Genomic DNA, 13,568 nt, shown 5'->3' on the forward strand with positions numbered 1-13,568 from the left:
GCCGCCCACAAGGGGGGTGTGGGGGCGCCTGAGGGGGGGGGGGGGGGCTGCTCAGAATGGAATTTTAGGTGGGCAGTTCAGGCATTTATTAACCCACTAACTTTGCAGTCAAAGGGTGCCTGAGATCCATTGGCCTGGGCCTCAGCTATGTGGATTTTCTGCAGATTGATCAATCCACCCTTTATACATTGTTGCTCAGAGGAAAATGTGTATTCCTACCAGTTTGTGAAGGTCTCATCTGGTAGTGTCTAATATGCTCTGCTATACCAGCACTGTAACCCATTCATCTGCTCCAAGACCAGGAGACATTAAACATGTGAGCCACATACATTTTCCACTGACCTCCAATATGTAAAAGGGGCACCAGTGTAATGGCCACCCATCAAACAACACAATAAATAACACACCTTTAAGCCAGCCCTATCCACTTCCTAAACATCAGTACATGGGTGTTATTAATATCTCTCTAATCACAAAAGTCCAAAGAAAAACACACCAGCCTACATGTAAACACAATGAACATAAATAAAATAAAATGGGCATTTTTGTACTGGTCACCAGCACATAAAGGGGACATGGCTGCACTAAACAATGGTGAAAAAATACATTTTTCATTGAGCAGCACCGATTTTCTAAAGGGACATTAACTCTAGCCACCAGCGTAAAGGATGCTATTATCAAGGGGGTTTTACAGGCCTCTAGCCAGCAGGCAACATAAGCTACTGGTCAATGGTCCCCAATACAAAGTATTACCTAGAGAGGCTGCAGGAGAGCCCATCAGAGTGAGCATATTGCAATTAGATTGTGATTTGTAGTTATGCCCCCTGAAAAATGTGTCTAGGCTTTAGACTATAGATCTAAACTTTAGATTTATGCTAGAAACTACTGGTTCCGTGCACACAGTTGACCACAGGCACATAAAGCAATAATTAACTTGGCTCCACTTTTACATATGTGATGGCAAGTAAATACCTTCTTTATTAAAGCTATCCCGTAGTTTGCTGTAGTTTTCGGAACAGGGCTGTTCATGCCAAAAAGACATGAGAATCCTAAAACTGTCTGAAAAGGAATGTTTTATACAGATTTTATCTTTATTTGTTTTGGTAATACATTTTAAAATATTATGAAGGGAATTTATCAAAACGGGAGCAGACAAAATCTGGAGCAGTTGTGCATGGCAACCAATCAGCTTCTATCTTTAATTTTCAAATCTTAACTGAACAAACTGAAGGGAGAAGCCGATTTGTTGCCATGCACAGCCGCTCCAGATTTTGTCTGCTCTAAGAGATTAGGTTTTTTGAGACAGATGCCAAACTCATCCACAACCTAAACTCTATGCATCTACTCTGGTAGGATGGAAATACAGATAGTTGGATGGCATGGCTTACTTAAGCTTTAATGTCACCATTCCTTAATACACTTAAAACCTTCAAATGCCTACTGTCCTTGCCTTTATTAATTCATATAACCACAACCACAAGTCCCGCTTGGGAAATGTCTAACTGCCAATTTACCTATGGTAACAACAGAATTGGTGGCAGAACAGATATAGATCAGTAGTAGCCCAGTAGTAGCCTTATATTATATGTTCCTCTTGAAATCATAATATAGGTACAAAAAAGTTGGTCCTATAAAATATCTTTCTAGTATGCATGAAAAGTATATCTCCACAATCTGATTTTATTTTTTTCTAGTTTTGACATTGCTGTCCTTCGGCTGGCCACTGACGCTAACCTGAACACCGCTGTACAGCTTGCTCAGCTTCCCAATGATGGAGTCGTCCTGGCCAACAACCATCCTTGTATTGTTTCAGGATGGGGTTACACTGACAGTAAGTTGGGAATCATGAACAAAGCAGAGGACCAGCATGGAGAGGAATATCTCCTGTACCACTATCTAGCAAGATCACTCGTTTTGTACAAGTGATCTTGGCAATGTCGTCGAGATCCCTTGTATGCAACCTGCAGGTCTGTCCCCCCTGCCCCTGCCGGCTACCTCTCTCCCCGCCAGCTGCCTCTCTCTGGAGATGGAGTTCCTCTCTTTAGGATGGAGAGCGGGGAGCAGAGCGGAGAACGTACGTTCTCCACTCTGCTCCGTGTAAACACTGAGACGGGAGAGCTGCACTCACATCCTTCCCATCTCAGCTGTCACAGGAGGGCCAGTACAATGCTGTGCTCAAACTCCTGTATTGGAGGTGACAGGTTCAATAAAGAGAATGGGGCGTGTTAGCTCCTGTGTGATAACAATAAAGTTAGGTGAAAAAAATAAAATAAAAATGATTTTTTTTAATTAACTAAATAATAAAACAAACAAAAATAAAAAAGGTAAAAAAATAATAAGAAATAATAATTAAAATTAAAAAATGTAAAACATAATAAAATAAAACAATTCTAAACAATTAAAAAGTAAAAGATAATAAGATAAATAAAAATGTATAAAAGTAAAAATAAATAAAGAAAACAATTTAAAAACATGAAAACCAACCCTGCCCCCCCTGCCATTGCCATTCTCCATTGGGGTGCAGGGGGTTTGGCGGGATGGGGGGCTCATTTGAGGAACCTGGTCTTGGGGCAGCAGAGAGAGTAAATCCGGCCCTTGGGACATACCTGTCCACTGTTATGATTATTTCACTTCTGAAAACTCATCTCCTTAACAGAATTGCATCACATAGATTTAGCCTATATTCAGTCTGTGCTGATGAACCATGCAGTGTGAAGGGCAGCATTCATTCCAGCGACTGAGAGCAACAAGGAAGGCATCTGCATCACCTAACTGCATGATTCAATGTAGGTGAATTACTAAATCAGTTTACTTTACTAAGTGAATATTCTCTAAGCTTAATGAATATGGTGAAGCTGCATTCAGTTTAAATATCCAAGTATATGCAAAAAAAAAAAAACCCCAGGACATTTGCTTCTACATGACAGCCCATTAGAAAGGCCCAGCATTCAGGCAGATAGGTGAAAAAAAAAGTTGCCCCAGGTATGTGCCTGCACATTATACCTTCCAGCAGCATTTTTTATGTTTTGTTGAAGTGCTAATTCACTTTAGGAAAAGTTATGATGACTTGTGCAGTCATTAATGGATACTAGTATTTCCATGGTTTGTGAGCTGTCATTGCTGTTTGTGTTTTACCATTTACCAAGGTTTCCATCTGGCAGCCTTCGTGTTAATGTTATTGTGTTATAAGGAATGATGTAATAATATTTCGAATAATGTCTAGTAATAATTAACTTATAATTAGCATATATTCTGTAGATTATAAAGACTCTGACTTCAGTTACAATAATATATTTCAAGGGGGCTCAGGTCTTGTGCATTTATATAGTCACTGAACTTCTGGATAAATCTTAATGTCTTTAAAACCCACTGTAGGGCATACCATACAAGGTTTTCCTCGGGTTCTTAAGATTTTCAATACATTATATGACAACTGATAACCATACATTTTTAACAGCAAATGGATCAGTGTCTGCAGTCCTTCAGGAGGCTCCTCTGCCTGTGGTATCACATGACATCTGCTCCACCAACTCTTATTGGGGAAGAACTGTTAAGACCACAATGGTGTGCGGTGGAGGAAACGGAATCCACTCTGGATGCTTTGTAAGATCATTTTTCTTGTTTTCTCCAAAACTTTTTAATACACAAAGCAAAGCAGTGACAGAAAGAACACAGATACTTCTGGGTTGATTTACCTTAACTGTTACATAATACTGTAATCTAGGTCAGCCTTTGTCAACCAGGGTGCCATTGCACCCAGGGTAATCTTCTCAAAATTAGAGACATCTCCTTAGGGATGTCTCTAATTTTCACAAAGCATAATGCCCTTTAATGATGCAGACGGGTTGGCTGCCAGCACCATGGAAACTAATGACGCTAATTCAGGGAGGGTAGAATCCATTCAGACAAGTTTCTATGTGAAAGGGGGGGACTTTGGTGTTAAAGGAACTATCTCTCCAGTCAAGCTCTGTGGAGTGAGAGTGATCGGACACACCTTGTGTTGTGTCCGATCACTCAGGAATCATCAGGATGGCAAGTGGGGGGGGGGATCCACCCCCCTTACCCGGGTAGATGCCATCTCTGAGTATAAGGCTTTCTTTCAGGATAGCAGGCTGGTCATTCTGAAACAAAGCCTTATACTGAGATCCCTCAGCGGCCATCCTGACTATTCCTGGAACACAGAGGGGCATCACAAGGTGTATGTGAGCATTCTCACTCCATTAACTTGATTGGGGAGATACAGTAGTCAGGTAGAGGGACCAAGTTGATGCCGTTTTCTGTGTTACAGTATAGCTATAATTTCTGAAATATAAACTACCACTCATGGAATCCTTCTTTGGAGACAATATGCCCTATGGTTGCTATAGATCAGTGATGGCAAACCTTTTTGAGCCCGAGTGCCCACACTGGAGATCTAAACCAACTTATGTATCTCAAGGTGCCAACCTTGCAATTAGACCTGAATACTGAAAATATATTTTAGAAAAACACTTCATATAACGGTTTGAATTAAATGTCTTGTCTTCAAAGAAAAATACAATACAAGAGGTTTTAACTACACAGAACAGTGATGTGCAGTGGAGTCCGTTCTCAGTGAGGCATTTCCCCCTGCCCTCCCCAGCCCTGCCCCAGCCCGCCTCCGCCCCACCCCCAACCCGGTCACCGAGTTGTGTGGAGGAGGGAGGGGGGACAGAGAAGGGAGGAGACAGGGAGGAGCCAGTGAGACATCGAGATCAGTGTTTGTTTGTTTTTTCTTTTTTTTGATTGGACAGCTAGGACCGATGGCGCTTTGCCATTGGTCCAAGCCACCCACAGAGCTCAAGCCTCTAACAGCAAGTAGAGGCTTTTGGAGTGAAGTGAGAATCCAACAATGACTTATTAAATAAGTGGTATAAAAATATATATGAATATCTCTAAGTGAACATCTTATAATGTGAAATAAAAATTGCTGAAGTGATATGTGAATAAACAAACCAAAAATCAACAATGTAAATCGACTAATAAAATTGCTTAAATATAAATAAACAAATAAATCTTCAATAAACCGTGTGTCCGTGATTTTTTCTCTGATTTTTTCTGTATTACAGTGTGCATATAACTGCGTCTATCATCATCTGTGATGTGCTGATAGATATGCAGTGGTGTATCATAAACGTGTCCTAAACTTTGAGGTTAAATAGTGTCCAAAAGTACTCCAATCTAAAAGAGGCAAAAACTTGAATGTGTATATCCAAGATGATCGTATCCTGGGGGATGATATGTCGGAGAAGCGATGGGTCCCCGTAGGGCTTACACTCACCAGATGCCGGGAGGGAGTCAGCTTTCTCTTCCACCGTGGTGGCTGAAAGGAGATGGTCTTTGCTCCGTCCTTCCGTGGGATCCTGCAGTATACTTTCGGTCCTGGTCCCAAAAAGAGATGTCGGTATCCCGATAGTAACAATCCCCTGGTGATGGTAAGATGCCCTTTGGATTGCTTCCGGGAGTACGTCCTAATTTTAGTCTCTCCGAGCGTGGGTGTTTTGGATCCAAGAGGAGTTTTAGAGGAGGAGAGAGAGAGCAGGCAAAGGGCTCATAGTGCATTAAAAGTTTAAACTTTATTGAGTCATGGCATATGACACGGTGGAAGAGAAAGCTGACTCCCTCCCGGCATCTGGTGAGTGTAAGCCCTACGGGGACCCATCGCTTCTCCGACACATCATCCCCCCAGGATACGATCATCTTGGATATACACATTCAAGTTTTTGCCTCTTTTAGATTGGAGTACTTTTGGACACTATTTAACCTCAAAGTTTAGGACACGTTTATGATACACCACTGCATATCTATCAGCACATCACAGATGATGATAGACGCAGTTATATGTACACTGTAATACAGAAAAAATCAGAGAAAAAATCACGGACACACGGTTTATGGAAGATTTATTGGTTTATTTATATTTAAGCAATTTTATTAGTCGATTTACATTGTTGATTTTTGGTTTGTTTATTCACATATCACTTCAGCAATTTTTATTTCACATTATAAGATGTTCACTTAGAGATATTCATATATATTTTTATACCACTTATTTAATAAGTCATTGTTGGATTCTCACTTCACTCCAGGAGACCCATAGCGCTCACTATTCTAAAACCATTTTGTGAGGCTTATCTGGCCTTAGTTTCAGCAGCTTGCGGTTAACCCTTACTCTCTGTGAAATCTCCCCCTTGGGGTCTGTTTCGTAGCGCAGAACACTCAACCTTTCAAGTAGAGGCTTTTGCAGCTCTTGCCTCACTATGTTAGGTTACACAAGCAGTGGGGAAGCCCGATGTTGTGTAACCTAACTTAGTTGTCAAAAGCCGGATGCAGCACCACCTGTATATACCAGGCAGCGCTCCATCCATGACAGGTTACACAACAGGGAGGCTTTCCCTTCTGTGTAACCTGATAGAAGCCGATCTGAATGGAGAAAAAGCTGCCATCTTCAGATTTGAAGCTGACAACTTTTTCCTCCATAGTACTAGGTGAGGCTCTGCCGCACCTGCCTCCCATGACCGAACATCCCTGCTACAGAGTAACATGTTCCTAATGAGTGAAGTGTTCCCTTGCAGTGTGCTACTAAGGTACATGTCATGAAGCACACTGCAAGGGAACACGTCACTCATTAGCACACTACAGAGTGACATATACCTTTGTAGTGTGCTAATGGGTGACTTGCTTCCTTGCAGTGTATTGTTGTGTGCAGTAGCACACAGCCGAACGAGCCCAGCAGAGTGAGCGGGGACTGGTCAGTAGTGGCAGCGCACTGGGATTGGCGGAGGGTTGCCATCGCAATAGACTGCTGACCCGGATCGGGAGCCGCTCCACTGGCGGTTTTCAGCTTACTGGCCGGCCGACGGGCCCCCCCCCCCATTTTAATGTGGGGCAGGTCCCCCCCCGGCGGCCGGCGGGCCTCCCATCTCTGAGCCGGGAGTGTTGGATGAACTGATGATCCAACACTCCCAGCGCAGAGATGGGGGGCCCGCTGGCCGCTGGATACCGATCCTGTGCTGGGGCCCCCAAGGCCGAGGCCCCGGTGCGCCTGCACCTGCTGCACTGTCGTTAGTTCCGCCACTGGTTGTGTGAGAGGTTTCCTTCCATTGTACTACTAAGGTACATGTCACAGTGGCACAATGCAAGGAAACATGCCACTCATTAGCACACTATAAAGGTACAGTGGCGTGTTCCCTTGTTGTGTGCTACTGTGTGACATGTACCTTAGTAGCACACTGCAAGGGAATATATCACTTTTTTAGTGTGCTAATGATCAACAAGTGACCTTGCAGTGTGCTGAGTGACATGTACCTCCGTAGTGTGCTAATGAGCAACATTTTTCCTTGCAGTGGGCTACTGAGTGACATGTATTTTAGTAGCACACTGCAAGGGTACATGCCCCTTGTCATTTGATCTGTCATCAGTGGGGCTGTGTAGGTTCTCAGGTGGCCTATACGGGCTGCCAGGTGGTCTGTGTCAGGTGGTCTGGTCTGTATGAGCTTTCAGGTGGGCTCTGCGTGCTCTCAGGTGGTCTGTACCGGCTCTTAGGGGGGCTGTGCCACTCTGAGGTGGTCTGTGCAGGCTTTCAGATGGGCTCTGTTGGCTCTCAGATAGTCTGTATGTGCTGTCAGGTGGTCTGTATTGGCTCTTAGTCTTGCTGTGTGGCTCTCAGGGTGGCTGTGAGGTTCTCAGGGTGGCTGTGTAGCTCTCAGGGGGGCTGTGTGGGCTCTCAGGAGGGCTGTGCAGCACTCAGGTGTGTTGTGTGCGCTCTCAGGGGGGCTATGCGTGCTCTCACGGACGCTGTGTGAGCTCTCAGAGGCGCTGTGTGACTCTCAGATGTTTTATTAAAGGGCTCTCAGGAGGGCTGTGCAGGCTCTCAGGTGGTCTGTACGGGCTCTTAGGGGAGCTGTGTGGATGGTTTTTTAAAGGGCTCTCAGGAGGGCTTTGCGGATTCTCAGGTGGTCTGTACGGGCTCTCAAGTGGGCCTTGCTGGCTCTCAGGTGGTCTGTACAGGCTGTCAGATGGTCTGTATGGGCTCTCAGGGGGGCTGTGTGGCTCTCAGGGGGGCTGTATGGGTCTCACCAGGTTCCGGAGTCTCAAGGGCAGATGCAGCTTTCTAATTAGACAGCCGCTCGCTCTTCGCTAGGGCCCCCAGAGGCCACAGCGAGCAGACGTCGAATATGCCTGATTAGAGGGACCCAGCTACCAGATTGTGGTCCGCCTGGATTGCCATCGGGCAATCCGGGAGGGTCGGGCCTATTTTAAGGGAGCTCCACATGCCCCTGGGCTCGCATGTTAATCCGGCCCTGGGCTCGCATGCCAGCAGAGAGGGCCCCGAGTAGCAGTTGTGGCACATGTGCCATAGGTTCGCCATCGCTGCTATAGATCTATCAGGCTGTATTGATCCCCTGTGTGGACCCCTCCAGGCAGTTAGAGGGCTCTCCTTGGATGTACCTCCGGTTTAAGCAGTAGTCCACATACAGAAAAACTCATCGGAGGTTCCTGAAGAAGCATATGATGTGAACGCAACGAACCGAAAGGGAACTAAAAAAAGGCAATAAAGAGACAAAAAAATGTAAGTGCTAAATGCACTAAATGGTGTTGTTATGTAACTATTCTCTATGATGGGTGTGAGAATTAGCTCCAAACAGGAGCCTATTAAGGACGCATCCACTCGCTGAAATCTTCATCTAAGGGCTCCTTGTCCACTTTTATTAAATGAAAGTTCACAAAAACAATGCAATTACCGTTGCAGGGGTTCTTTAGCATCACTTGGCAACACATGCACATCCAGCCTCCTGGCTTTGCATTAGCAGGACCGTTGCTCCGGCCTCAGACCTCAAGACAATCTAAGTCTTGTGCTAATCTGCACATTTGTTTTTGCAACCCTCAGCTCTCTGCTGCACTGGACTCCACTGTGACTCCTCGGTGGAGTTTTCCTGTCTCCCAGGTGGAGCCCTGAACCCTTCCCAACACCTTTATTTTAAATGCTGCGCGCACCTGTGCCATCAGTAAGCGCTGGACACTATCAAAATATGGACTCAGAAATTGAGAGTACACAGTGGCATTGCCACGCACTGCCGCATGGGATATCTGAATATGAAAGTTGGTAATGTGGATACAACAACAATGACTTGATTTTATGATGTTGAACATATTATGGATGAATTTTACATTTTCTATAAATAAACATTACTTTTTATGAACTGAGGTTGTGCAATAAATAGCACCTAAAAAAACGTTAGTCAGTTCACCTGTTGTATAGCTTGAGTAGGGGTGTGGTGCTATCTTTACCTTTGTACCCCCTAAAATAAAATAATATAATCATATAATCCTGTGAGTCTTTCTGAGCTGTGATCAGATCATTGAACAATATAGGTTAGGTTATTTTGTCCACGTTGGACAACTTTAGACCTGTTCTGCTATGTGTTTACTTGTGTGTGGAGTGAAGATGGGTATTTCATCTGGCGTAAATATTTTGAATACTAAACGGACTGAAAAAGAAACTTGGCTAAACAATGGCCCTGTCTGCCCATATTTGCACCTGTTAGACAAAAATTGTATTTCATCCTGCACAATCTGCAAGCTCTCCATGAGAGCCAAAAAGATGGTTTACTTTGATTGCGGTATGTAGCTTGTTGTTTCCATATATGCCAAGTGCAAGGTCACGTAAGCTAACACCCAGGTCCGGGTATGTAGTGAGGTTGTTTTTACCTACAGCAGCCGCCTTTCCCTTAAAGCTAGAATGCCTACCGGTACTCAGATGCCCCCATGACTTGGACTATATACTCTGGCCATGGATGTCGCTACAGACCCGCAGAGTAAACGTATCATAGGGCAATGGAAAGTGAAAGCTGAAGAGGAATCCAAGAACAAAGGGAAAGGTCAGGGCCAGCAGCAGAGTATCCAGTAAACGTAGCAGGAGGTCAGGGCAGGAAGCAGACAAGCGAAAGTCCGAGAAAGGTTTACGAGGTCAATTCCAGAAGCAAAACAAAATAGAGAGCACTTGTTCAGCCAGGAGACGCTCTCATGACACTGGGAACAGGCTGATGATTTTTAAATAGAGCGCCTCCAAGGACAATCCCAGAGAGGGGCGTGAGGCACAGGCAGACTGCACAGCTGAGAGGTAATTTCTGCAGCCAGCACACATGCTAAAACATGCTTGCTATCTGCGTAGTAACTCACTGTATCTGTTAGTAGTTAATATTTCAATCATTCATTTCCTATTGATCAGCCTAAACAATGTCTTCTTCCAGGGTGACTCTGGTGGCCCTCTCAACTGTCCTGTCGGCAATGGCTATGAAGTTCATGGTGTGACTAGCTTCGTGTCCTCCCTGGGATGCAATGCCTATCTCAAGCCAACAGTATTCACCAGAGTGTCTTCTTACATCGGATGGATCAATGATGTAAGTTTTTTCTTGTAATGAAGGCTGTTCTGAGAAACACACAAATGATTGTAAAAAAAACAGTGTATTTGTAAGGACCGTGTCCCCATAGCAATCATGACTTTAATGGCAGCTTGCTAGCAACAGGATGGCTAACAGAGCTCTTACCTGCTCCTATAACATCACTCCCTTAATGAATGCTTTAATTTTCAATCCCTAAGATTCAATGGTCGAGCCCCACCATGCACAGGATGGTTATTGTTAAATGATCCTAACACCAGCAGCTATGTCAAACAATATTGCAACCTTATTTTTATTGCTTTTTATTTCTTCAAAAAGATATTTTTGAACACAGCTAATAAAATCTGGTTTTATATTGGGTTGCCTGCTCAGTAATCTTATGGGAGGGAGGGCAACATAAGTAATTGGTCTTGAAATAAAAAGAAAGGTCAGGACTGGTGTTACTAGCTTGGCAATGTTCACTAGTAGCCCATATTACAGCTAGGCTAAGGCTAGGCATTGCAGAACTACATGCTCTGAAATTCTGTGATTTTTTTTAATGCTATGCATTCATATAGCACAGCAGGAAAGGTCAGGAGAATGTACATTACTTTTCTAACCTTTAGGGAGGTAAAATAATTAATGGACATGTTTTACGTATGTATTTAGCTATCTAGTTGCTGCTGACCTCTGAATGCAGTCTGCTATGGGGCCTGTCCTTAAATACTTTCCTAAGTCTATGCTTCAGTAGTCTGGTGGTCTTTTTACACATATGCCCTAAAAATCTAAAGTGCAATAAAATACAGTATGCTAATGTTGCACTGTGTTTTTTTTAGGTGTTGACCCTAAATCTTTTATAAATATATATTTTAGTTACATTTGTTCTATTGCATGAAAATTGTGTGAAGAGAAACCTCTGACCAACTTGTATTTTTTTTTTTTTAGGCCATTAATGCCAACTAAGCAGTAGCAGAAATATACTAAGGAAGTGAATCTGATGTTCCAATACAGATTGAAGAACATTGCTGGGATCTGTCTTAATACATGATCATGAATAAATATCACTTTCTCAGTTCCACGTTTGTTAACTCATTATTATTTTTTATTTATTTAAACAGTGTTAGTATATAATGCAGCGTTTTACAGATCTGTTTTCCAGATATATACATGTATTTACATTAGACATTACATTAGTTTATTATCCTTACCCCAGCTATACAGTCACGCGTCAATGTCATTTTCAAAGCTTAAAGTAGAACTGAAGCCTATTTTTTTCATATATACATACAAAACAGAAGACTACAAATCTCAGCAATACATTCTACAGCAATGCAGAATACCACCAGCTACAGAGGACTACAAATCTCAGCAATGCATTCTACAGCAATGCAGAATACCACCAGTTACAGAGGACTACAAATCTCAGCAATACATTCTACAGCAATGCAGAATACCACCAGCTACAGAGGATTACAAATCGCAGCCATCTATTATACAGCAATGCAGAATGATAAATTAATTTGCTACATACTCTGTGCTGCCACTCTGCTCCAGGATGCTGGCCTGATGTCCCGATAGGAGGGTTTCAGCAGGACAGAGGGAAGTTTACAGCAGGACTGATGGAAGATCTCAGCATAGGCAGATGGAGGATCTCAGCAGGGCAGATGGAAGATTGCAGTAGGGGCAGATGGAGGATCTCAGCAGGGCAGATGGAAGATCGCAGCAGGGAAGATGGAGAATCTCCACGTAGGCAGATGGAGGATCTCAACAGGGGCAAATGTAGAATCGCAGCAGGGCAGATGGAAGATTGCAGAAGGGAAGATGGAGGGTCTCAGGGGGGAGATGGAGGATTTCATGGGGCAGATGGAAGATCTTAGCAGAGGCAGATGGAGGATCTCAGCAGGACTGATGGAAGATTGCAGCAAGGCAGATGGAGGATCTCAGGGAGGAAGATGCAAGATCTCAGCAAGGGCAGATTTAGGATCTCTGCAGGGCAGATTGAGGATCTCTGCAGGACTGATGGAAGATTGCAGCAGGGCAGATGGAGGATCTCAGGGGGGCAGATGGAAGATTGCAGCAGGACAGAAGGGGGATCTCAGCAGAGGCAGATGGAAGATCACAGCAGGGCACATGGAAGATCTCAGCAGGGATAGATGGAGGATCTCTGCAGGGGTAGATGGAGGATCTCAGGGGGGCAGATGGAAGATAACAGAGGGGCAGATGGAAGATCTTGTCAGGGGTAGATGGAGGATCTCAGCGGGAGGATCTCAGGGGGGCAGATGGAACATCTGAGGAGGGCAGATGGAACATCTCAGGGGGCAGATGGAACATCTCGGTGGGGGGGGGCAGATGGAACTTCTCAGCAGAAGGTAGATGGAGGATCTCAGTGGGGCAGATGGAAGATCTCAGCAGGGGCAGATGGAAGATCTCAGCAGGGGCAGATAGAGGATCTCAGGGGCAGATGGAAGATCTAAGCAGGGGCAGATGGAGGATCTCAGGGGGCAGATTAACACAAGCAATACAGTGTACAAGCACCGCTGTGGTTTCCTAGAAGGCTGCTGTGAGGTTCCCAGGAAGCACAGGGACACAGACAGCAATAATAGCCTGACAGGAGCTCTAATCCCTCTCCACTCTATACAAAACTAAAAAAAGTTTGGGCACCTTAACTGAACAAGCTGAAGATAGAAGCTGATTTGTTACTATGCACGGCTGCTCCAGACTCTGTCTGCTCCAACTTTATTAAATCCCCCCCAACCACCACCACCACCACCACCACTATACTTCCAATAGTATTAAAGTTTAATTCCAGGTCCAGGTACACCCCCATGGAAATTGTTGACTTTTTCAACATATATGAGCAAACACACATTAGATCTTCATGTATACAGTGTCTACAGATAAACTAGATACGTGAGTAAAAACACAAGGAATTTTTCCTTTTCAATCATTTATTCAACAAAAATCTAAATGGATGTAATGGCCTCAGAAGCTGGTATTCCTCCCTTTAGCGGAGATGTCTTCTTGAGGGTGTTTGCATAACTGCCCACCAGTCTCTGACATCAAGTGGGTGAACTTTTTAACCACTCCTCCATGCCAAATTTCTTCAGCTGCAAGATGTTTGTGGGTTTCCTTGCTTTCTGTTTATTTTAAATCCCCCCCCCCCCCCCC

General features: G+C 44.1%; 1 protein-coding gene across 1 annotated transcript in view; it reads left to right on the forward strand.

The window, feature by feature from the left end:
* The window catches only part of LOC108799135 (chymotrypsin-like elastase family member 1), a 19,740-nt gene extending 8,297 nt beyond the window's left edge, over positions 1–11,443 (forward strand). The window contains exons 5-8 of the mRNA XM_018570957.1: positions 1,695–1,831; positions 3,458–3,603; positions 10,272–10,421; positions 11,346–11,443. Coding sequence (XP_018426459.1) covers positions 1,695–1,831; positions 3,458–3,603; positions 10,272–10,421; positions 11,346–11,363 — 451 coding nt within the window. The 3' untranslated portion in view covers positions 11,364–11,443. The remainder of the gene's footprint in view (positions 1–1,694; positions 1,832–3,457; positions 3,604–10,271; positions 10,422–11,345) is intronic.
* The last annotated feature ends 2,125 nt before the right edge of the window (positions 11,444–13,568 follow it).

The sequence above is a fragment of the Nanorana parkeri genome, unplaced genomic scaffold (assembly GCF_000935625.1).
Source record: "Nanorana parkeri isolate BGI_ZX_2015 unplaced genomic scaffold, ASM93562v1 scaffold1638, whole genome shotgun sequence".
NCBI lineage: Eukaryota > Metazoa > Chordata > Amphibia > Anura > Dicroglossidae > Nanorana > Nanorana parkeri.